Source organism: Brienomyrus brachyistius, unplaced genomic scaffold (genome assembly GCF_023856365.1).
Source record: "Brienomyrus brachyistius isolate T26 unplaced genomic scaffold, BBRACH_0.4 scaffold143, whole genome shotgun sequence".
NCBI lineage: Eukaryota > Metazoa > Chordata > Actinopteri > Osteoglossiformes > Mormyridae > Brienomyrus > Brienomyrus brachyistius.
In genome coordinates, this window is record NW_026042418.1 from 259,764 (window position 1) to 284,043 (window position 24,280).

At 44.5% G+C, this 24,280-nt stretch overlaps 1 protein-coding gene across 6 annotated transcripts in view; it reads right to left on the minus strand.

The window, feature by feature from the left end:
• The window catches only part of LOC125728001 (disintegrin and metalloproteinase domain-containing protein 9-like), a 36,004-nt gene that overhangs the window by 5,955 nt on the left and 5,769 nt on the right, over positions 1–24,280 (minus strand). Inside the window, exons 3-22 of one of the 6 annotated variants that reach the window (XM_049005027.1) lie at positions 24,107–24,165; positions 22,269–22,347; positions 19,283–19,359; positions 18,859–19,033; positions 18,698–18,763; positions 18,374–18,445; positions 18,091–18,260; positions 17,512–17,593; positions 17,230–17,363; positions 16,809–16,980; positions 15,018–15,110; positions 14,671–14,866; positions 13,474–13,579; positions 12,910–13,093; positions 11,853–11,933; positions 11,586–11,691; positions 11,299–11,352; positions 10,335–10,413; positions 5,010–5,083; positions 2,533–4,666 (exon numbers count right to left, since the gene is read on the minus strand). In XM_049005027.1, the coding sequence (XP_048860984.1) occupies positions 4,644–4,666; positions 5,010–5,083; positions 10,335–10,413; positions 11,299–11,352; positions 11,586–11,691; positions 11,853–11,933; positions 12,910–13,093; positions 13,474–13,579; positions 14,671–14,866; positions 15,018–15,110; positions 16,809–16,980; positions 17,230–17,363; positions 17,512–17,593; positions 18,091–18,260; positions 18,374–18,445; positions 18,698–18,763; positions 18,859–19,033; positions 19,283–19,359; positions 22,269–22,347; positions 24,107–24,165 (2,082 nt within the window). In that variant the 3' untranslated portion in view covers positions 2,533–4,643. Of the gene's footprint in view, positions 1–2,532; positions 4,667–5,009; positions 5,084–10,334; positions 10,414–11,298; positions 11,438–11,585; positions 11,692–11,852; positions 11,934–12,909; positions 13,094–13,473; positions 13,580–14,670; positions 14,867–15,017; positions 15,111–16,808; positions 16,981–17,229; positions 17,364–17,511; positions 17,594–18,090; positions 18,261–18,373; positions 18,446–18,697; positions 18,764–18,858; positions 19,034–19,282; positions 19,360–22,268; positions 22,348–24,106; positions 24,166–24,280 lie in introns of those variants that run through there. The other 5 variants (XM_049005024.1, XM_049005025.1, XM_049005028.1 and 2 more) reach the window with 5 other exon arrangements.

A 24,280-nucleotide genomic window follows, 5' to 3' on the forward strand; every position in this document is an offset into this window, starting at 1 on the left:
AGAAGAGATGGACTCAGAGGACAACCCCCCCCCCCCCCCCGGGGAAGTTAGACAGAGCCACAGTGAACCTGACAATGGGCCCCATTGTCTTATCACTCCTGTCATTACAATGCAGTGTAATATGGTTATTTCTGCCTATGGTTATATAGAGGAGAGATTGAAGAAGAAGAAGGTCAGGAATGTATGGAATGAGATGAGAGAGATCGCCAGCTTCCAGAGGAAAGGGGGGGGGGAACTCTAGGACACTCTCACATCCCCCACAGCCCGACACCAACTCCTGCAACAGGAACCACTTTGCTTCACCCATGTCCGCTCTACCCCAACCCCCTTCAAACACCCACTACAGACTTTACTTCAGTCTCTGCCACATCCCCCACCTGCCAGACTGGACTAGACATCACAGCCATTCAGGTGAGGAGAGAAGTGGAGAAGCTCAACCAAGGAAAGGCTGCTGGACCAGATGGCATCAGCCCTCGTGTGCTGAAGGCTTGTGCCATCCAGCTATGTGCAGCACTTCAGCACCTCTTCAACCCGAGCTTGTACCTCCAAAGAGTCCCAGTGCTACGGAAAACACCCTGCCTGTTTCCAGTGCCCAGGAAGGGACATCCTGTATCACCGAATGACTACAGCCTATAGCACTAACCTCTCACATAATGATGCTCATGGAGAGACTGGTTCTGACATCTGACATTCCTCAGACCACCTGTGTGCTCATCACAAGAACCTCAGCAGTTTGCACAGCAGACCTGTGTGGGTATATCTGCTGCAGAAGGCAGGCTCCTCCCAGGACAGACCCGACACCAGTACATGTCATGTTCTTTGATTTCTCCAGTGCCTTCAATACCATCAAGCCCAGACTGCTTAGGGCTAAACTGGAGGACATGCAATTGGAGGCTCTCCTGGTCACATGGATAGGTGGCTGTCTGACAGGCAGGCCACAGTTTGTGAGGCTCTGTGTCTGACCTTCTGATAAGCAACATCAGCCCCCCCCGGGGCACTGTGCAATATCCTTCCCAGACTATATGTGCTGCACTGAGTCATGAATTTTCTAATGACACATCCATACAGGAACCCGGTTGACCGCTTTATGACATGGTGTGGAAAACAGGAACAAGGGGAAAGATTAACAAGCTTCAGGCATGGCTGATAATAAGTCACTCCTGAGGGAAACACAGGGATCAGACAAGCAGGACGGTGCTGGAAAGTGACACTTTGTGTATTTGCAGTATCCTGCAACTCAGAATCCCGGATATCCTAAACTGCATTTTTGCACCTGCATCACCTTGCCCATTGCAGTATCCTATTTCTGTTATCGTATTGTATTGTCTTGTAACTCTATTGTTTTGATTTAAATGTACCTGGCTGCAATGACAGCTGTCTGTCTGTCTGTCTGTCCTATCATCAGCATCATCATTATCAATCCTGACATTTTAAATAATGTTCACCTGGATGCCATCTAGAGAAATAAGAGCATTTTCCAAATCAGTTTTATCAATTGCCAATGATAAGTTCATGTTCATAAAATCATGGGGTTGAGAAATTTTCTTTCAGTATGTCATGCCCTGCTCGTCTGATCCTCCTGTGCCGCGCCCCCTCGCTACCTCGTGTGGAATCTCTGTGTTACCAGTTGTTTCTTGTCGTTGTTAATTAGTCCCATGTATTTAAGTCCACGTTAAAGTCATTGACGTTCAGTCCTGTGTGTTGCTCCATGTTCCTGCTTGTATTCTCCCTTAATAAATCCTACGTTTCCCAGAGTCCTTGGACTCCTGCTTCCCCGCTCCGTACCCCTTGGGTTGTGACAGAATGTCGAATTTATGTGTGCATGACTTATGTATAATGTATGTCTAATTTATGTTATATATGTATAATTTATATATAATGTGCATATGTCCAATCTATGCATATTCCCTCACAGGTGCCTGCACATTGTGTGAATGTCAATAAAAACTGAACTGAATTTATTTCAGGAATGCTATAATGTGTCTCAGTATGTAACAATCTCTTTGAAGTTGTTTTGCTGTTGCTGTTTAAAGGCTGCTTTATTTTGTTGTATTGTCTGTATTGTAAAGTATCCCTGAGTGTGAGAAAGGTGTAACATAAATAAAACTTACTATTATTATAAAACAGAAGGCAGATTTTCATCAAACCAAACAGTGCAGTTTTATCTTTGGTTCTGTGCATTTTACCATGACAATGTCTTTATAAACATGAACTCAATATGTTTAAAATGGCGCCTGGCATCATGTGACAAAGGCACCAATGCCAAGAGCGTCCAGTCATTATGAACGGAATAAGGTATGGAAACTCTTGTAGGGTTACGCCATGCAACTCCGCACTCAGGCTAGGTCACTGCTTGGTGAGTAAACGCACAAATTGCCAGTAACTGCACAACCACGATACTCATAGATCATCATTTTTTTGGATACCAGCTTCACGTACAGTCAGTAGTTTGACTGAATGACAGTATGGCAAGAGTAATTCCTACCAAAACAATGATCGCTACCACTAATAATAATAATACTCATATGACTGTTTTGAGTGTTTAGAAAACACATTTATCGAAATCACAACGGTGTGTCTCAACCTGTACAGCCTGATACTGCTCCTGAATTGTAATTTAATGTATGATTCTTAGCACTTAAACAAGGATTCTATGCAATTTAAACAGCCCTTTGTTTGACAGTCCGAGCCATTAACCATAATGTCACTTACTGGGTGAATTATTGGTTACATGCAAGTCAGGATCACAGATGCAGTTTGGGAGGAAACATGAATGAATACTTCTTTTACACATAAGCAAATAAGTAGATAGCATTTCAGCAAGGATGCATTAAAATACATACAAAATGTGGAAACTTAAACATTATTAAAAAAAATCACAGACGGCTGGTAGGTGTAATAATATCAACATTTCAAATAAGAATGAAATTTCAAACTAGACAAACACATTCTACATTAAGTAAGGATCAAAACTGCTGAACACCCTCTCAATAAAAAACTACAGTGATGTGAAAATGAGGATGTGCTCATTTGTTTCTGTGGTTTTGCATAAACAGAATTATATCTCAGAATAACTGCAGGTAACAAAATGCAACGCATTTCAAAATGTCATTGCTTATCAAATATAATCCAAGCCATAATGTAGAAGCCTTGTGGGAACAGTTTGCGCTTACTGAGAAGCTAACTGGCAGCTAGGCACTGCTAATCAAATGCACTTCATCGCTTGGTCATCAGAACGTGTGACCACTTCTATTTAAGCAGAACTTTTGGCAGTTTGCTGGTTTGGAGCATTCAGGTTTGTTTCAAGACCATGCTAAGGAGAAAAGACATCAGCAACGATCTCAAAACGGAGACTGTTTCTGTTCATCTATCTGGGATGGATTAAACAGCGAAAAGGATTATTTAAAATAAAGAAAATTCTACATAAAGACAGTCACCTGTCAGACTATAATTCTCAGCAATCAATTGCCATGTTATTTTGTCATTTGAGTTCATTACTCTAAGTATGTAGTAAGTGTAGTGAGAGTCATGGAAAGGTAGCCAAGGAAAGTTTGTACTGTCCAAAAAAAACCAGTAATATTCTATAGGAAAATGTGAGGCCATCGGTCTGGCAGCTGAAGCCGGGCTGACATTGGCCCATGGAACAAGAAAGTGATCACAAACACACCATATATGAAACGAGTCTCGGTTCATGCTTCAGACTCAAGCCCCCAGAGATGCTGAAGCTGGACTTTAAGGGAGCTGTGCCTGTAGGAATGCCCTGAAACGTCAATGGGCTGAAGCTGTAAGGAAGAATGACCAAAATTCTTCCAAACCAAGATTCTTGCTCTGCTCAAGTGTTTTCTGTAGTGATACAGATAACAGGTAACAGATAACATGCAACTTTGTCTTCATTTTTCCCCCAGTTTTTTAATTACGCTGTATAAATGATGCAGTGATGTATTACATCACACCAATGTAAAGCTCCTGGGAGCAATTATAGTTTAGCAGGTGCTATTTGTATACATATTAAATTGAACTGAATAAACAAGCAGAAAAGAATTACTCAAACTTATCGCTGCTAAAGGTGGTTCTTCATGTTACTGAATCATGGGGCGTACTTACTTTTCCACACATGGCTTCTGCTGGTTGGCTTTTTTTTTTGGTAAATAAATATTGACATATCGACAATATCGTTCTGTGTCACCTGAGGTTAGATTTATCTAATTTTATGACCTGGCAGGGACCAGATGATTTTATGTTATGTCCTGTTATATAAAACTACAGAATTCATAGAGGGTAAAATTACTTTATCACTGTACATTTTATGCACACATTTCATCCATGCTTCTTGACATTTGTGGAAGATTGCGTGAGGCAGCTGCTGAGTCCTGGGATGGGGCCCCAGGCACCGTGTGCTGCACAGTTATTGCGAGCAGATACTGTGGCAGGTGATTCCGGCGTTTAGTCCAGCCTGGGGGGGAAAACCCCCGATATGGTGAGGACACTCAGACTTCTCACTGCTTCCAGCTACTCAAACCCAGTCTGAGGACTCGCCTCCCAGTTGGCACATGTCGTGAAAGGTCAAGGGTCATAGGAATTTTTTTGCCACTGATCCTCCTTGCCCCACTGTGTTGGAGGCAGTGGAGCAGGCCTCTGAGGCACTAGATGAGGTATCGGTGCAGGTCTGAGGAAAGTAAGGATGGAGAATAAGTCAAATGATCACAGTTTACCGTCCTTAATGAGGCAGACACAATCGGACACCTTTAAAAACACTTAGATCCTACAGTGGAGTGTTTTTTCAATCGGGTCCTTGGGGATCCCCCAGACGGTCCATGCTTTTGCTCCCTCCTGGCTCTCTGCCAGGCAGTCCACATTTTTGCTCCCTACCAGGAGCTGGGAGGGAGCAAAAACATGGACCATCTGGGGGTCTCCGAGGAACGGGTTGAGAAACACTGCTACAGGATACGAAATGGTCAGACACCATCTCATGGCTTTAACAGGGATACAGAAAGCTGGCGTGCATTTACCGCGGGTGTGGTGGGGGTGGCGGGGGCTTGGCAGCGTGCGATGGCGCTGCGGACCTGCTGCCCACCTGCGTGACCTGCGTGACACACAGCATGTACAGGACAAGTGAGAGGAAGTGACTGACATTGTGGGGACATTTCCTGCAGATGTCACATGGTCAGACCCTGACGTTACAGACAGGTAATGCCTCTTTAGAACAGAAATACTCAGATGTACATTTTCTACCAGCAAGGCCCATTCAGGAACCCAGCGAAAGAAAGATGGAGGCTGTACTTAGAACTTAAAGTTCTCAGCTTTATGGATGCCTGTTCCATAAGTGACACGTACTCATGTCCTCGTGATGCAAGTGACACACGGAAGTATGACATGGTGGCCATTTTTCCAGGCCTTAAACAAACACACCCACACTTGGTCAAACATTCTTCCCTGTTATTTTGAAGTGCTGCATTTTCTTGTAAACCCAACATCACGAGATTCCATCGATCTATATTATCTGCAAATTATCCCAAGAAGCAGGTGACGTCCTGTACAGGATGCCTGTTAAGCATGATGATAACCTTTAACCACACAATTACATAACTGCTCTTTAAATTTATACTTCACCACTTTTTAAGAATATCTTATTATATTTTGTAGTCTTGGCGGAGAACTCATACAGAGTTTCATTGTGAACGACAAAGATATTCTGCTCCGTAATACTTCTTATTTCATATTGTTTATTTTTAAAACCACCATAATAAAAGTAATATGGAAATAAGTAACGAATAAGTATTTGTATTTCACTGTAGACTATTTACCAATACATGTTAGATCAGATACCTTGTCAGGGGTGTCAAACTCCAGTCCTGGGGGGCCGGAGCCCCGCACAGTTTCTGGTTTACCCTCATTTAACACACCTGATTCAGCTCCTTGTGCTAATTACCACACGACTCTTGAGCTGAATCATTTGTGGTGGAACGGGGAAAGAACTAAGCTGCACAGGGCTCCGGCCCCCCAGGACTGGAGTTGGGCACCCCTGCTCTATGTGATGAAGGCCACTGCCCAGTATCTAACCAATGACTTTTTACTTACAAGGCCACACCTTAAGCTGTCAGCATTCCTGCTGGCCTCTGCCTCAGACATTACATCACTCATGCGTTCTTGCGTCAAATTCCTGTTGTGGTGATCGTCTGAACACATGCGAGTGAATAATCCGGTCCCAAGCAGTGATCAATGCAAAAGAATCTGAGGTGTTTTTTAGGTCAAAGCAAAAACCACTTGACATCTTTGTGGTTCTTTTATATGTTTTCGTGCTTTAGTTTCACTTTTACTTCTGTAAATCCCCAGTCATCAAAAACTAATAAAACATTTTCTCGTAAACTCATCCTTTCCCATAAAGTCATCAGATTCAGCTGTATTACCTGCAGAATATCCCAAGAAGCACATAGCGGAGGACACCTTGTACTGGACACCTTGTTTAAATTTTGTCAATAATATTCTATCATTTTTAGATATATAATTGGCTACTCACTAACATTTACCGCAAGGGAATGGAGAGAAATGCTTTCTTAGATTTTCATAGTTTTCTTCCTACACCTTTAAAGTATAGTCTACCATATTGTCAGGCTGCGATGTGTTTGTGACAGGGATGATGTGTTTGAGATGCAGGCTGGAGAGCTGTGTGAGCAGGAGTTATAGTAATGCATTAGTACAGGTGTGCTTTGACCGAGTAAGTAATACGGAATGTTCTGAAACGATGAACTGCACAGCATGGTCCATCCATCCATCCATCCATCCATCCATTTTCCAAACCGCTTATCCTACTGGGTCGCGGGGGGTCCGGAGCCTATCCCGGGGGCTATGGGTGCAAGGCCATTTCGCTAATATTTTGAAAGACATTGTGTGGCACCCCTGGTACATCTTAAGTAGTGACCCAACTTGAAGATCGAATTACACTGAAATGTATCTGTGTTGTGAGAAGGTGTCTAATAGAACTGGACTGAAGCAAAGTGAGACTTCTGTTTGTTATACTTGATTGGTTTTCTCATTATGGTCCAGCACACTGACAATTGTGCTGTATTACCAGAAGTGAAGCCCATTTTTCAGTACTATAACCATATGATTGCACAACTGCAGTTTAAGTGATTCTTCTTTACATTTATTGTTTTATTTTTAATCCACAATCATGCACCAAAAACTTATGAAGACTATACCACTGTTTTTCTAGCCAGGGTCAACCTAACCCTAACCCGAACCCTAACCTAACCCTAACTTGACCCCAAGTGGCAATTCAGTACTCTCCAGAATTACTAGCACCTTTTATAAAAATGAATAAAAAATGTCACAAAAAATATGCGTTTATGGTCCATTAGATTTACCTCACACTGAAAACAAAATGAAAAATGCCATCTTTAATTGAAGTAAAATAATGTTTAAATGATCTTCATGTTGGGGTAACCCTACATTGCGCCTGTCAAACAGTCAGCTTAGCCGTTTCAAAACCTCACTCAAAGCTACCTCAGTATTTGCAGCAACCATCCAACACAGCCATGCATTTTTACTTTCTGTTTGATTTAGAAAAGGCCATAAAGTTGACCAGTTTTAACCAGCAGGCAGTTACGAGGTTTCTGTTTACCCTCGTTCAGAACGAGAGAGATGACACACCTTGAAACTACTGTGTTCACCCAATGTTGTTAACTTATAGACATAAAATAATTACAGCTTACACTAGGTTTACTGCTCTGACAAGATACAGTGGATATAAAAAGTGTACACACCCTTGAGACCGTGATAAATCCTTTCAAAACTTTCCCCACCTTTAATGTGACTTATAACCTGTACAATTCAACTAAAAATACAAATCTGTTATGGGGAAAAATATATATGCTGGTTGCACAAGTGTCCACTCCTGTAAACTTTGTTGAAGCGTCTTTTGATTTAATTACAGCATTCAGATTTTTTTGGGTAGAAGTCTATCAGCATCTCACATCTTGACTTGCCCACCCTTCCTTGCAAAAGTGCTCCAAATCTGTCAGATTGTGGGGGCATCTCTCGTGCACGGCCCTCTCCAGGTCACCCCGCAGATCTTCAGCTGGAATTAGGTCTGACCTCTTGGCAGCCTCCTTGACCAGTTTTGGTCTTTTCATCAGTTTTGGAAGGAGGTCTAGTTCTTGGTAACATCACTGTTCTCCCAAATTTTCTCCACTTCTTCATGACTGTCTTCATTGCGTTCCATGGTATATCTAATGCTATGAAATTTTTTGTGCCCTTCTCCTGACTGATATCTTTCAACAATGACATCCCTTTGATACTGTGCAAGCTCTCTGCAAACCATGGCTTTTGCTGGAGGATGCAACAGAGTAAATGTGAGGAAAATCCTACTAGGACAGCCAAACTTTATGTGGGGTTAAGCAGAATCACTGTATTTGATGGCCGGTGTGTATTCAGAAAGACAGAATGCTGTAACGAAATCGAAAGGGGCTTCAGTTTATGGGCGTGAACATTTATGTAGCCAGTTTATTTTTTGCTTTTTATTTTTTATATGTTTCTCCCTAACAGATTTGTTAATTATTCAATTGAATTGTACAGGATATTGGTCACATTAAAGGTGGGTAAAGTTTGGAAATGATTTACCGTGGTGTCATTTTTTTTACATCACGAAAACTTGCCATTTTAACAGGGGCGTGTACACTTTTTACACCGACTGTAGTACACATATAGCCTCCGTGTTCTCTTCCCTGAGGGTGATCCGGCTCGAGCGGCTCAACCAGGCCGAGGGGACGTCCACGTAACACGTGACTGCGGCAGACGGACGGCCATTTCCGGAGGGGGGGGGGACTGGACCATGTGTTTGCCTGGGATCCCGAGGAGTTTCAGCGCGTGGTGGGTGTGGCAACGCGCTGCGTCAGCACATGCTCCTCAACCTGACCTGGCCTGTGGCATAAAGCTTAGATAATGAAACTGAAGTGTGAGGTGTCAGTTGTACAGTGAGATGATGCCAGTATGACTATCAACACGTCTTTTAAATGTCTATTTTTACTATGAACCACGTCTAGCATGAGTGAAATACTGTACTGCTTCATTCCAGATGTCGCACTTCTGCCGCGAGGCATAAGCTGCACCTGAGACACACATCTCACGTGCCAAACTGAAAAGCAACACGCACTGCAGCTGCACTGCATACCACACAGCCAGTGTCCCAGGCTTAACTTGCAGAGGCTGTTTCCGTCACGCTCCGGTTGTTCACACACTCGGATGATGTTGTCCCCAGTGAGTTAGCATGTTGGATGCGTTTCAGTCCAAGTTTCGTATAACAGAGCTGATAGACAGTCTTGGTCCTATCAAGAACTCTCTCTTCAGTGGCGGTGGTGTCATTTATTGGGTAACCGAAATCTTCCAAAAATACTGATTTAAGTTACATGGGAGGGTCTTTGAGCTCTCTAGCAGTAGCTGTAACCAACTCAAAAGCACAATTAACATAATATTTTCAGTATTGAACACCTATTTGTGAAGTTCTGCCCCTGTCAGAAAATGTATTCATTCATTTCATTGTGCCAGTTGAATTGAAAATGATGTAACTGAAATGCACAAATACGTGTATCATTACGGCTCTTGTCTTTACTTTAACTGTAGACCTGAAGTGCTCTTCAGTAAAAACTATTTTATAAATTGTGATACACATTGAATCGGCAGACAAATATTGACATATCATGGAATCAGGTGGTCTCTGCCAGTTCCCACCTCTACTTGTTAGGACACATGATTTCATGGACTCCTTAAAGTACCAGGAAATTCAGTTGCTTCACCTAAGAAGCTAAAACTAGGATGAGGTTGGATCACACAACAGGAAAATCATACTTCAAATGTAGACAAAATGGCTCAGTGACTCCAGACATAGGCTTTTGCCATGGTCACCCTAGCTGCCTGACCTAAACCCCACTGAACACCTAGGAGTGAGCTGAGGGGGGACATCGAATCTAGCATGTATTGGGGGGGAACATTTTCTTTTTTCTTGTTATAAAGGGTCTTTTGTTTCCTGGAACCTCATTTCCATCAGCCCCTTTTCTTCAGCTGACAGCTGGGTTTCTCAAGAAATTCAGTGTGAGCATAAGCTAATCGAACCACAAACATTTTTTCATTCTTATTTTTTCTTACTCAATTTTAACAAGGGTGCCAATAACTCGGGGGGGGGGGGGTCTTTTCTCTTTGGCTTCTTGTGTATTACAAATATTCACAAAATATTTTGTGCCATGTGTCCACGAACAGAATGTTGTCAAATGAGTTACACAGAATAACTGGTATTTTAATGAAGGCCACTAACTTGGCGTCATATAGAAACAGTTACTCACTCCTTCTCTGACGGCCCGACTGGGCCCGCCTGCCCCTGGAGGCCCTCGGCTGGTGTTCGTCTGTGGCCCACACTCCTCTCTGTGAGCAAAGAAGACAGAAACAAGCCTCTGTTAAATAAATACTGGGTACTTGACAGTAAGTGAGTATGTATTCAAAGAGCCCTAAATAATACAAAGAAAAATTTAGACACCCCACCGAAAAATCAAGTCTACTGCATATTTTTCAGATTAACGCCATTTCTCTGACCCGCAGACAAACAGGTAAACAAGCATCACATCGCTCAGAACTTCTCTAGATGAATGCTTTCAGTTTTACACACAGACACAGAACTGACCTAATGGGGAAAGCAATTTGTCAAATATCCGGTATTTGCACATATAAAAAAATCAATCTTGAAGTACTGGTATATACAGATGCTCCTCTACGTACGAACTTTCAACTTTCGTAAGTTTCTGTGCGCCAGTTCCGCTTAGTATGACTCCTGCCCGCTACTCCCGCCGCGCAACAGCGTAGCGTGCGTACTCCCAGCATCCTAGTTCTTTGTACTTACGTATACCCTTAAAATGATGTTGAATAACGACTTACAAACATTTCAGGTTACGAACGGCCATTCGGAAAGTAACTCATTCGTAAGTAGAGGAGCGTCTGTATTACAATGTTACAAGTACTTGTTAATATGACGGGTATCCAGCAGGACTGAAGCTGGTATGGCAGTGTACTCACTCTGAGCCCTGTAGATGTGTATACAGGTATGATGCAATACTCATGCATTGCAGAACTGTTGCTGGTATCGCAAAGTACTCACTCTGAGCCCTGTAGGTGTGTATACAGGTATGATGCAGTACTCATGCATTGCAGGAGTGATGCCGGGGTGGAAGAGTACTCAGTCTGAAGCTGGAATATGTATATACAGGTATGATTCAGTACTCATACAGAGCAGGACTGATACTGGGGAGGACTCACTCGTAGGCTCGGGAGTTCTTCTTTCTGCAGAGCCGCTGTCGTAGCAGGTTCCTTCTGAAGAAGATGTAGAGGCAGAGACCCATCAGGGGCAGGACCACAAAGAAGAAGACCAGCAGACCGTCCCGCAGGGAGGTGTTCTCTGTGGGGGGGATTCAGGCACAGGCTAAGGGCAATCACGGCACTAACAAAGACACAAACAGGGATACACACACCCCGCGCTCATGCTCATGTAGCCATAGAGTTTACGGGGAAATTAACTGTAAAAAAGACCCAAAACCCCAGCTCACGGTTCCAGGTGGGGCCGCTGTCCACGCTGCCCCCGTAGCCTTTGATTTCACAGGTGGGTGGGGCCCAGCCATTATCACAGTGACAGTTCTTGTTGCTGTTGCAAACCTGAGAAGGCCCGAGACAAAGTTTGCAGCACTATACGAAAAGAAGCCCGCTAGTCATGATCAGGTGAATTATGAGGGCAGCTTATAGGACAATAGCTTACAGCTTTTTCACTAGCTTTCTCACATGTGATGTTTGGCCAGACCTCCAGCACGAAGCCTTACCCCGTTGCTGTGGCATTTATTCTGGATGTCGCAGTCGTATTTCAGCTCATCAACACTCACACACTGGTAATTCAAACAGACCTAATGGATTGGGGACGGGGGAGAGAGGAGGAGCACATCAGTTTGCTTGTGAAATACAGCACAGAGGCGCTGCATTGCTGAGGATCACGGCTCAGCAAACCAGCTAATCCCAGAGGCAGGAACTGTACGGCGAATGCAGGCCTCTGTCAGCAGACCGGGAGCAGGGGCGGACTGACTTCTCTGGGGGCCCTGGGCTGGCATGGGTAGGGGGGGCCCTGGGCTGGCATGGGTAGGGATTTGTATCATAGCAACATTTTCCTCTTCTGTGAGGTTCCTTTGTGTTGATTAGCAGTAGCCTACCATTCAACACCAGTGTGAACAGAAAGCTGGGTACTGCTACGTCTCAAAGAAGGAAACGTCCATCACAGCTGGACAGGGGGCAACTTTTTCTAGCCTGAAAACTGCTGCTAAAAATGTAAATAAGACTTATTGCTATAATTTAAATGATAATTTATCATATATCCATAATTTTTTGGACATTCTGTCTTCATGAGGCCCCTAGTTTTCAGGGGCCCCAGGTGGCAGCCTGGTCTTATGGTCCATCGTCCCCCCCTGCCTGGAAGCAACTATCATCAGGGTTGACTGATTTCCAAACCTCTCCCTTCACAGAGTACATGGAAGAGCTTTCTGACATACTGACGTTATGGTGACCAGCAAAGCGACATTATAAATCTCACCTTCATGCCCACGTATTTCTGCCAACTTTGTCTTTTCTTCCGGTAACTAATGAATGACTCATTTCTCTCTCCATAGCCCCTCCCACTTTTGGGGTCTATCATGACGTACATCTGTTAGAACCAGCCAGCACAGAGTTAGAAAGAGGAAACGAAAGTCTGAGGATCTAAACTTGGACGCCTTGGTGTGATTCTGGGAAGAGGGAAGCTATGGGCAGCAAACCAAGCTTTAATCTCTCGGTTATGGCTACTTGGCTCATATCATGTTCTGCTCTGACTCATGCTGGACATTTTCATAATACCTTGTTCTCCCCGCATCGGGTGCCCTCGTTAACCATGCCCGGGTCTGGCACGTCTGAGCCCAGCAGGAAATCCACCCCCCAGCACTTGGTGCCGGCGATGGGCGTCTGGATGATGGAGGGTTCGATGCCGAACACAGTGACTGACTGCACGTTTTCACACTGCAGCTTCCCGCACATGGCGTTCCTGGAACAGAGACGGCAGTAGAAGCGCTCCAGCCAACTTCACAGCAGACATGTGCAGATAAATCCTACCCAGCCGCTGTCGCACTAACAGCCTCAGGTGGCTTAGGCATTTCTACATTCAACATTCTTCAGTCACCTTCCAGTCCATCAGCTTCCAACAGGAAATATGCCAGCTTTTCAGTTCACACAGTTACAGAAATTTGGTGACTTTGGTTATAAGCACTGTTGTAAGCACATACCACCACAAGGGGTTGCTGTTTAAACATAGAGCAAGGTCTACCTGAACAGTCTTCAACTGTGGATGTGAAACACAGCACGCACGCGTACACACACACACACACACACACACACACACACACACACACACACACACACACACACCTGATTTCACACTTCTTGTACCCCATGCCCTGATAGCCACAGTTCCCAAACCGATCCCCCTTCAGGTTGACGTCTCTGAAACAGACCTCGGGTGCTGCTTTCGCTTCTGTGTGGACAAGATCATTCTGTTAGTTAGATTCACAGCACACTTGCTGTGCTCACCAACCGTAACTGAACACCATGACGCCTCGGATAAAAACATGCGGCATCTGCCTTGCAAAATGATCCAGTACCCCAGTGTGAAGGTATGGTTTCAAATGGTTTGTACTTTTGAAAACCGGTTCAGATGAAGAATCTGTGACTACGTCGAGCAACGACAATTACGGAGAGCCAAACCTGAGCTGCACCATCTGTAATGATAATTTTCATGTCCCATCAACACACACAGCAAATTGAGGGAGACATAAAGACAATTTGCCCATGGGGATCAGAAAACAGTGTTTTTAATTAATGTGGTGATGTCACACAATGAATACCGTGATTTGTAAGAAAAAAGCAAAAAAAGTGAAACACAAGTCCCCGGGACACGTCGCGCTCAGCAAAATCAGGACGTGACCCTGTATTTGCATGATTTTATACATTGTGCTGTTGCGGACAAACAGTTTGGTCCCCAGGGCTGCTTTTAGCTGTAGTTTTGTTTGGCTAAAACGGACATGCAGGCTCCGCCTACAAGGTGCGTGGTGTGCCGGTGATATCCAGTGCAGATACGTAGTCGGGATTATTAATAGTCATGCATATTTATAAATAGGCATGACGTAACAGCAGGCAGCACTGATTGGTCTGTGTGGCTGTCCATCACTAGACACGGGGTGGGATGCAGTAAGCACTTATAGGCCATATATACTTCCAACAGTCAGGTAAAGTTGAATTACTACATGTACAATATAATAATCTATACCATAAGTGTATCTGCTGGGGTGTGGCATGAGTAAATGGTGTCCTGCAGTTGTGTTCTGGGCACACAGCAACTCTGGATATAACAGACTGTTTTGCCAGGTACCTTGAAGTCAGTTGAACTGATGTACCTTAAAAAGGGTCCAGTGAGTGTATATTCCTTTGATGGAAACCTTACTGGTACCCAAACACTGATCATTGTGTTGGTGAGTTAATTATTTTACAGAACAATTAGCAGAGTGCAGATTAATCAATCTGAGAGCTGTGGTCTGTCGCTGGCCAGTACGAGGGTAATGGACTTACTGGGTCCGAAGATGGCCTGGCACTGCCCGTCGTAGTGCCGGCACCGACCATTATAGCAGTAGGCCCTGCCCTCCCGACAGAGGTGCCCGTTCTGCTTGAATACGTCTGCCTGGCATAATGGCGAAGAGCCGTTACAGAACTCCGGCAGGTCGCATTCGTCCCGGACGGAGCGGCATTCGGTGCCAGCGGGCGTGAACTGGTAAGGGGGGAGAAGGAGGTGCATGAACGTGGGTGAGGGTACGGCCTGCTGCGCTGATGCGGCCTCTTTACACCCAGCAGAAAGGCCACAGGAGGTCAGATCGGCTGAATGCAATGCGACGCAAAGCAATCGCCGGCTAGGCACCCACCTTGCAGTTCTTGCAGCAAACGCCGTCTGCACACTGAGCCCCTGGCTTCAGCTTGCAGGTCTTCGCCTCACAGCAGGGGTCCGTCTCGCAGTCCTGCCGTGGGGAGGGGCAATGACAGATGAGAGGGACAGGGATGACTGATAAAACAAAAGTGATTAATGGTCATCGTTGACTCACCATACCACACTATAAAGAAATGCATCCCCTGCATTTAACCTATATGCATCAACGGTGGCCAGCGATTACTTAGCTACCCAGGGATCAGTGCTTGGGGGCAGTACCCGGCTAGTCTGGGATTCAGATCAGCAACCTTTCAATCACAAACACATTTCACTCACCATAAGGCCACCACTGCCCCAGTATAAAATGATGCAAAACCCTACATGCCTCCAGAACCCTGAAGTGGGCAGGAAAGAATATGGCCAATCCCTCCCGTCCTGGACATGGACTGTGCAAAAAACTACCCTCTAGAAAAAGACTCAGGTCTATCAAGAGCAGAACCACATGGGACAAAAACAGCATCTTTGTCCATCTTATTTCATCTGTTGAGCATCATACATTTTCATACTTTCATATTCCAGTTTTCAAACACCTCTGTTCCCCGTAATGCCTAATATTGCACAGCTTGCACTGTTTTATTCTTTTAATCTATTATGTATACTTATCTATGTTTCTTAATTTATGTTCCTGTTATGTTATTTGTGAATGTAAGCACCGATACTGCCAAAACAAATAGCTAGTACATGCAGTTAGTACCTGGCTAATAAAGTGAATTCTAATTCTGAAATATGATCAGAACATCAGAGCACAGACTTATTCAGATATTGGTTGGATTAAGCTGAGAAGTTTGTCCTACCCAGACAATGAGCTAAACAGAGGACAAGGTGCTTTCTCTGTTTCGTATTAGGGAGCATTTTTAGAGTGACCGCTTTCACGTTGCAGGAACTTTTTCGGGAATCAGAACCTTTACCTAGAACCTGTAAGTTTTGTAGTGTTCACACCACAGGAACCCGGCCTGATTGCAGTTCCTTGGGGGCAGTTCGGAACCATTTTTTTAGTCCTTACTCCAGACTTGTTACTTTTTGTCCAAAACAACCTACTGGGGAGGGGCTTACAGAGATACGTTGCTGATGATTGACCACAAGCACCGACACGAACTTGGAAATTACACAGAAGTGCAGGGAAAAGAGATAAAGAGTAGAGGAGCAAATTACTGTTGCACTTCAGTGGAATAAACACCTTTTTGTTTGCAGCTCCATATTTCTGCATCAGAAAATTCGGTCACTAACCAGCCTACTTTTGTCTAATATATTTTTCATTCTGTAGAAAACGAAAGATCAATCTGCTGGCCAGATTTAATAATAAATAAAATATAAATAAAAGGCTGTATCCAATTTTGATTGCGATTGATCCTCCCAGGAACTAACAAAATGACTTGTTCTTCCCTCCATTGTTTTAGGGGTGGTGATGTAGTTTCGCATTAACCTATAAACTTTTTGCATCTTCCATGCTCATTTTTAGCATATAAGTCACTGTACCGGTTTCAAACCTGCAGTGTGAAAGCGACATATAAAAGTAGGCAGAGACAACAAAAGTCTCCGGTCAAGACATCCGAGGAACTCAGAACCCGGAAGAAGGTTCCTGGAACTTTGGTATGAAAGTGCCCGATACATCAAATACACAGTCCAGATCATACGTATTATATGTACCTTCACACCAAAGATTTGCGTCAATATTTTCCATAAGCAATAAGTAGTTTTCAGCACAAATGACAATTCGAGGCCTCCTTACCTTTTCAGAGCCACAGTCACACTCCTCCCCAACATCAAGCAACTTATTCCCACAGTAGGGGGCGCTGTAGGCCTCATCAGGCCTCGGCACGTTCAGCAGGCAGCTGCCACCACCGGTCAGAATCATCTTCTCAAAGTCATCTGAACTGCAGCTGCTGAAGTTTCGTGAGCCTCTGTTGGGGAGGGGGAGGCCTTATTAAGGTTTGAATCGGCTACGATAAAACCCTGTTACCTCAAAAAGAAAATGCCCCAAAAACACAAATGGCTTTAAGACTAAAAGTATAAAACTTTCAAGTGTCTCTGCATAAAATATAACATAATTAACCGGCGTTATCAAGGATCGGGGTGTGAGGACGTGCCGGGGGAATGGAGAGGTCACCGAGGTCGGTAAGGGCTTGGTCACTATGCCGACGGAAGCTCACGTGGTACCGGAGCTCATGATGCAGCTGGCTGTGTCGCACAGACAGCTCCGCCCGTCGTCGTGATTCATGCCCAGGTTGTGGCCCAGCTCGTGGGCCACAATGGATGCCAGTGACAGGACGTCGGAGCCGAAGTACTGGTGGGGGGTCAGAGACGAGAAAGACGGTGAACACCACACGGAGAACGAGCAGAAGAAAGACCCTCAAGCTGAGCCTCTTTTACTGGCAATCCCCCAGGCCAAATGCAGCCCAGGGATGGGAAAAGGGGGGGGGGGGTGCACATACCGCATTGATTCCCCCGCCGTGGCTGCGTGAGCAGACTGTGCTGACGAAGGCCATGCCTGCCGTCCCACCAAAGCTTTTCTTCCTGGAAGAGACACAGCAATGAGGGAGCATGGGCTTCACACGGGACTCACAAGATTCACATAGGATTCACATGGGGTTCACACGGGACTCACAAGATTCACATAGGATTCACATGGGGTTCACACGGGACTCACAAGATTCACATAGGATTCACATGGGGTTCACACGGGACTCACAAGATTCACATAGGATTCACATGGGGTTCACACGGGACTCACAAGATTCACATAGGATTCACATGGGGTTCACACGGGACTCACAAGATTCACATAGGATTCACATGGGGTTCACACGGGACTCACAAGATTCACATAGGATTCACATGGGGTTCACACGGGACTCACATAGGGCTCTCACGGGATTCACACAGGATTCACACAGGACTTACATTACAATTACACAAGGTTCATAAAGGACTCACGCAGGAGTCACATGAGGCTTAGACAGGATTCCCATAGGACTCACACAACATTCACACAGAATTCACACAGGACTCACAGTATGAGCTGTGCACTGTCATGTCGACGTCGTGATCCCAGAACCTGTTCCCTCCACTGGACGAAGCGGCCCAGAACCTCTCCGGCACCACCCTCTGTGTTGATAAGGTTCTGCTGGGTCCAGATCTCCAGCCCGACCAGGACGACGCGGATGTTCAGAGCCACATACATCTGCCATCAGGAGAGAGCTCAGCATTCAGCTGGAATTTACAGACCCTGTAATGCCATACACCGAAGCCGGTTTTCTGTCAAGCTGCCTTCCCCACGACCGGAGCAGAACTTACACTGTCCACATAGCTGGCGAGCTGGACCATCTCGTCCCGCACAGCCGTCTGGTTCCTGGTCATGTATGTAAACTGGGGGGGAGGGGGGTGTGTGTTATGGTTAGGGACGTGTTTTATTCACACTTTTTAAACAGTTCAAAGCAAATTCCCAAAATATTTGCATGTAATTTACGGGAGAATGTCAGAAATGATGTCTGTATATTAGTGCACCAGTGACAATGCAATAAGGTTAGTGTAACATTGTAGCCATCATGCCCTAAAAGCTTATTGTCTTCCAGTGCTTATCAACAACACAATTTGAATAGTCGATGAGATTCTATTCACCCTCTCGTTGTCCACCACGACAAACAGCTCCACAAAATGAGTCTGGTGGAGTACTGCTCTTTTACTCTGTAGACAGAAAACACACAGTCAAGCAAATGCAGTCTCACACACACACACACACACACACACACACACACACACACGCACACACAGTCACTCACCCTGCGCGCTTGGCTGAAGGGCTGGGCCTGCGTTGTGTTGAAATGGCCATGCTCAGGGTGTGGTGTTCCACACATCAGTGGTACATCTTGAAGTCTGTACACCAAGTGCTGGAAGCTGCTGGAGTTGGCCAGGGGTTCCATTCCATAGCTGCTGTTGTCCACATGCAGAACACCCCTGGGGATGTCAGGAAAATATATATTACCATTTATATAAACTAAGGGTTTTGGAAGACAGTTATAGAAGAAGCAGGAGAGACACTAGCAGACTGGGGTGGATTAATTTTAATTTGTGTTGGGTGGGGGTGGAGACCAACATATAGACATGATCCAGTGGCACTAACCACCCTAGCAGAAAATCCTGACTTCTTACTGACCTCGTTAAAGTGCCCTAACCTTCCCTGGAAGCTTTTCCAGGCCTCCTCACCTCAGGCCAGAGCAGATGCTAAGGGCCACAGCAGAGCCAGGAGCGTCCTCCACGTAGCCCTGGTAGTGACAGTGGTGCTGGAAGGCAAAGATGGACAATGAGGTCAAACATCTCGCTGTGGAATACTAAGCCAGGCATGGTATTCTTACACCAATGGAGCATCTGGCTACATGTGAATAATGAGGCTAATTAGTATGGTTAATAAAGCACAGCATTAATTAACATCTACATGTAAAATACTCAGAGCCTCATCTGCCAGAAAAGGTTCCTGTTACTGGTCTGCCATTTAAGTGAAGCAGCGTTTCCTCTACGTCTTCCTGAGCAGCTCCCAGTGAGGCACACCACGGCCGATGCCACTGCATCACGTTAGCGTTCACATACACAGTTGCTGTCTTTCATGCACACATTGTATCACATGTGTAGGTTGTGGTGTACAGGCTCCACACAATGCAGTATTGATCCCCACCCAGCAGGGCTTTTAAAGCGTAACTCTCAGCATATTTATTTATTTCCCAGAATCCCCATGCCACTACCAGCTTCTGAAACATCTCCACTAGCAACCATAACCCCAGCAGATGGTAGCCTTTATAATTCATAAAAAATTAACGGGGAGCAGACAGGTGAAAAAGCTGTTACATTTACATTAAAAAGGTACTGCAGGTGCAGAAGGAACATGTGAGAAGAATAAACTATTACACAATTAAAAACAGTAATGCTGTGCATTAACTGCGCCATCACAGTACATTCATAATGCATTCACAGGACATTCATATACAGCATGTAAGTATACCTGTAATTATATGATTATAATGTTTGTTATTATCATATAATGTTTATTAATGTATATCAGTGCTATTAAAGTATGTTAGAATGTTAAGGTATACTTACATGCTGCTTATGAATGTTTGCGAATGCATTATGTATGCATTATGAAGGTGCATTGAATGTTCTGTGAATGCATTATGTATGCATTATGAAGGTGCACTGAATGTTCTATGAATGCATTATGCATGCATTATGAAGGTGCATTGAATGTTCTATGAATGCATTACATTAAAAATGCATTATGAAGGCACAAATAATGTAAAGTGTAATGTAAAGTGTGCATTATTGTGTCACCCCCGGCTGGAAGACTCAAGTTACACAGGTTAACAGACAACTAACTATAAGGCTGTGCGTGTGGTGCACTGGGGACGGAAAGAGGGTTCAGCTTCCAGCACAGGTCAAACCACAGGCCCCAGTGTAAACAAGGATCGCGAGATCAGCCGCAGGGTGTCAGGCAAACTGTGCAACTGGCAGCATTTCAGAGAGTCTTTGATAAACTGCATTAACAGTCAGTGTTTATTGTTCATCTATCACAAAATCACAATTAACACATTATGAGGAAATAATGAATAGGTGATGAATGATGTGCAAAGCAAAATCAGTGCGGTTAGTCAGGTCACATTCATGCGCAGTGATACGGCTCTGCCCAAATCCTAGCCTTTTGTTCTGCTGGATCAACCTGATTCTCATCAGTGTAATTACCCCACACCCTACCCTCCTCACCATGACAACCAAACCACCCCTCCCCGCTAAACCCAGCAGTGCTGACAGAATAATGGCGGAAATAAATATTTCCGCTAGATCAACATCACTTATGTGGAAAGAGAAGCCTACTGCGACTACTCAAGGCTTGCTTTGTCTTCATGAGTGGTGGGAGTTCAAGAGTGGTCTATAGTCACAGAACCAGGTACAAGAAGGTATACGCCCTGCCCGTTCATCTCAGTCTATGCCCCAGTTCACATTTCTACATTTTCCTGTTTTCCCCCAATGTCCCTGATTCCATAGTTTTGCTGTTTCTCTTCCACATCCTCTGAAGTCACCATCAAAGCTCTGAATCCCAATCAGCTAATCATTTCCTATGGCATGACCGCTACCTGCCCCCCGTTTGTTCTTGGCGTTAATCTGCATCGTGTTGTGATTCATTATCTTATGGTTCCATTGTTTTACCCTTTACTCTCCCAGTTAGCTATGGGCTGCTCTGGATATTTCTGTAGAAAGCATTACAATATGCTGGGAAGCTTCTACCTATTCATAAAAGCACAGTAACGGTATAATGCGATTGGTCAAAAAAAGCACTGAAAAGCCCTCGTCAGCGTGTCCAGGGAAGATCTATACATACACATGTTACATAAATCTGTTAAAAGTACAGAAAGCCTGAATCAGCGGGATTCACACGTTGTAATCTTCAGCGTTTCAGCATTTAATGCTCCCATAGTTTAGTGTGTCTCGTGAGGCTTGCCGCCCATTTGTAACTGGGAGCGTTCATGTCTGAAAGGAAGCTCTTGACCGTTTCCGGAACATTCTGTCTATGAATGACACACCTGTTAGTACTCAGGAAATGCACAGGAGCCAGTCTTATAAGCGGGACCTGAACGTCTAATTATTGTCCAAGTGTCCAATCAGATGTCCAAAAATATAACTTCCGTGCTAACATGATCTGCTCCCATTGGCTCCTGGGCTCGACCGCGCTGCTCACAATGACGAAGCACCTTCCCAAATATGACAAAGACGGCTTTTTCCATGTTCACTGATACCTCAGCAAAAATTGCTTGAGACCATTTCCTTAGGAACAAAGACCCAGTTCAGGCTGGTTTGGAACCATGGAGATTCACGTTTCAAGGGATAAAGTTCCATAGCGCTGCACCGCTTAGACGGACTGAAATGTTAGCAGCACCTGGGAATGCTGGCTGCAGCTGTCCTATAACCACGGCACAGCTTACAGCCGCTCTGAATTACATGTGCTTCAGGTGAACATCTGCCATGAATCACCTGCCATCTCCACTTAACACTCTATTTTTTAATCATATCAACACAATACTCACTGCTACTACATGTTTCATAAAAACTCTGTCTCACAAAGCGCAACCAGCAGCAAGCTGCAAACAACAGACTATTAGCTACAGGTAGATACACATTAAATGTACGGAGGCCAAAACTTCACCTGCACTGGCGGCGTTTCCGTCACCATGGTACCATCTTTGGCGTATGTATACACAGTGAAGTCCTCAGGAACAAGGAGTCTGTAAGAAGACACATGATTGGTGGCCACAAAAGAATATTACTTGTGTACAGACGCTCCTCTACTTACGAATGAGATATGTTAGGAACGGCCGTTCTTAACTTCGTAAGTTAAATGTTCGTAAGTCATTATTCAACATCATTTTAAGGGTATACATAAGAACAAAGACCTAGGATGCTGGGAGTACGCACGCTACGCCGCTGGGAGTACGCACGCTACGCCGCTGGGAGTACGCACGCTACGCCGCTGGGAGTACGCACGCTACGCTGCTGCGCGGCGGGAGTAGCGGCCAGAAGTCAGACTAAGCAGAATTGGCGCTCAGAAAAAAAAACTTGATGTTGCGGACAGGAAACGGGAGCCCGATGAGCACAATTTGGACTTACAGCCCTCTTTGTTCGTATGTTTGAAAGTTCGTAAGTTGAAAGTTCGCAAGTAGAGGAGCATCTGTATAATCTGTATTTCCAGGGAGCCTGGACATTTTTGAGAGCTTCTCTGCCACAGAAGTGAGCACACTCAGCCTTGCTGAACAAACTGGTATCAGGAAGGAGTAAATATTAGTGAGGCACCAGTAAGGAAATTTCTGGCCGATTCCAATAGCCGATTATTTCAAATGCTGAGAATGATACAGATTGTTTGGGAGGTTCTGCTTAAATATGTTTAAATGGACACCCCATCTAAATCAATTTAAAAATAAATTACATTCCAAAAATATAAAAAGTATTTATTTCATGGTAAGAAAACACCAACTCTGGCATACAAACAGTCTCAGAAAACTATTTTATAACTGTATACATCTTATATAACATATATAAAAGAGAAGGTCTGATCAAGTGCGATAAACCCCACAATTTTCCAAGTAATATATTTTGATTTCGCACTGTCTGCACTGAATTGTATTTCGCTATCAGTTGCTTAAACTTCAGACAGACTAGTGCTACTCAGCAGCGCTGCAGCCGTCTTCATTTGAATGGATGTGTTTTTCATAAACTCTTCATACTCTTCACTGTCTCGCCTTAAGCTGATTGGTTGTGCTGAATTGTTTATGAGTATATCCTCCTCATGATATTTTAGCAAAGAATTGACTGCAAAATGCGTTTCTAGTGACGTTACAATAATTCCGCACAGCCATTTTCCTAACTGTCCAGTACGCGGGTGCACAAAGCAACATGGGTCACCATTTTGAAGGGAATTATCGGCGGTAAATATTGGCCAATTTTTAACCGTGTTGATGTATCGACCAACACTGATAGTTGGCCGACACAATCGGCACGTCTCTAGCAAATATGATGTTATCTCCTCAATTAGGAGCTGAAGACACCAGCTATTAAACACACTCTGGTACAGTTGATGGCCATCTGTACTGAATGCACTGTGCTATAACGAGCTATAACAAGTAGTAGCTGGTAAGATACAGGGTGTAGCGTGTGCGGGCAGTATCGAAGAATATAGGGGTACAGGATGGGCATGTGAGCCCTTTGCCTTCATATGCTACAGGGTCATAAAGCCTTAAAAGTTACAGTACACAAAGTAATCATCTGTACGCTTTATTTTTCTCAAGATAGCTTTTACAAGCAGTTTTTACAACAGACCACTTTATCTAATGTACTTTCCGCTGTTGCTTAGGGAAAAATAAAACTTTTTTTTTTTATTTTACTGTACATCTACAAAATGACTTCAGCAAAATGGTCTGAACTGCTGCTGCCAAAATACCCTTAACTGTTTTTTCCATCACCACACCCACACCAAAAAAAGAAACTTACTCATTTTTCTCCAGGACCACAACGCGGTCCTTCCCCTGGATGCTGATGATGTACGACACCTATAAGAGAGAAGTTGACCTGAACACAGGAGAGATACAGGCCACGCAATCATGGCTGCTGACACCTAACCTAAACTACAGAGCCCTGTCACCATAGCAACATCTCCAAGAAGCA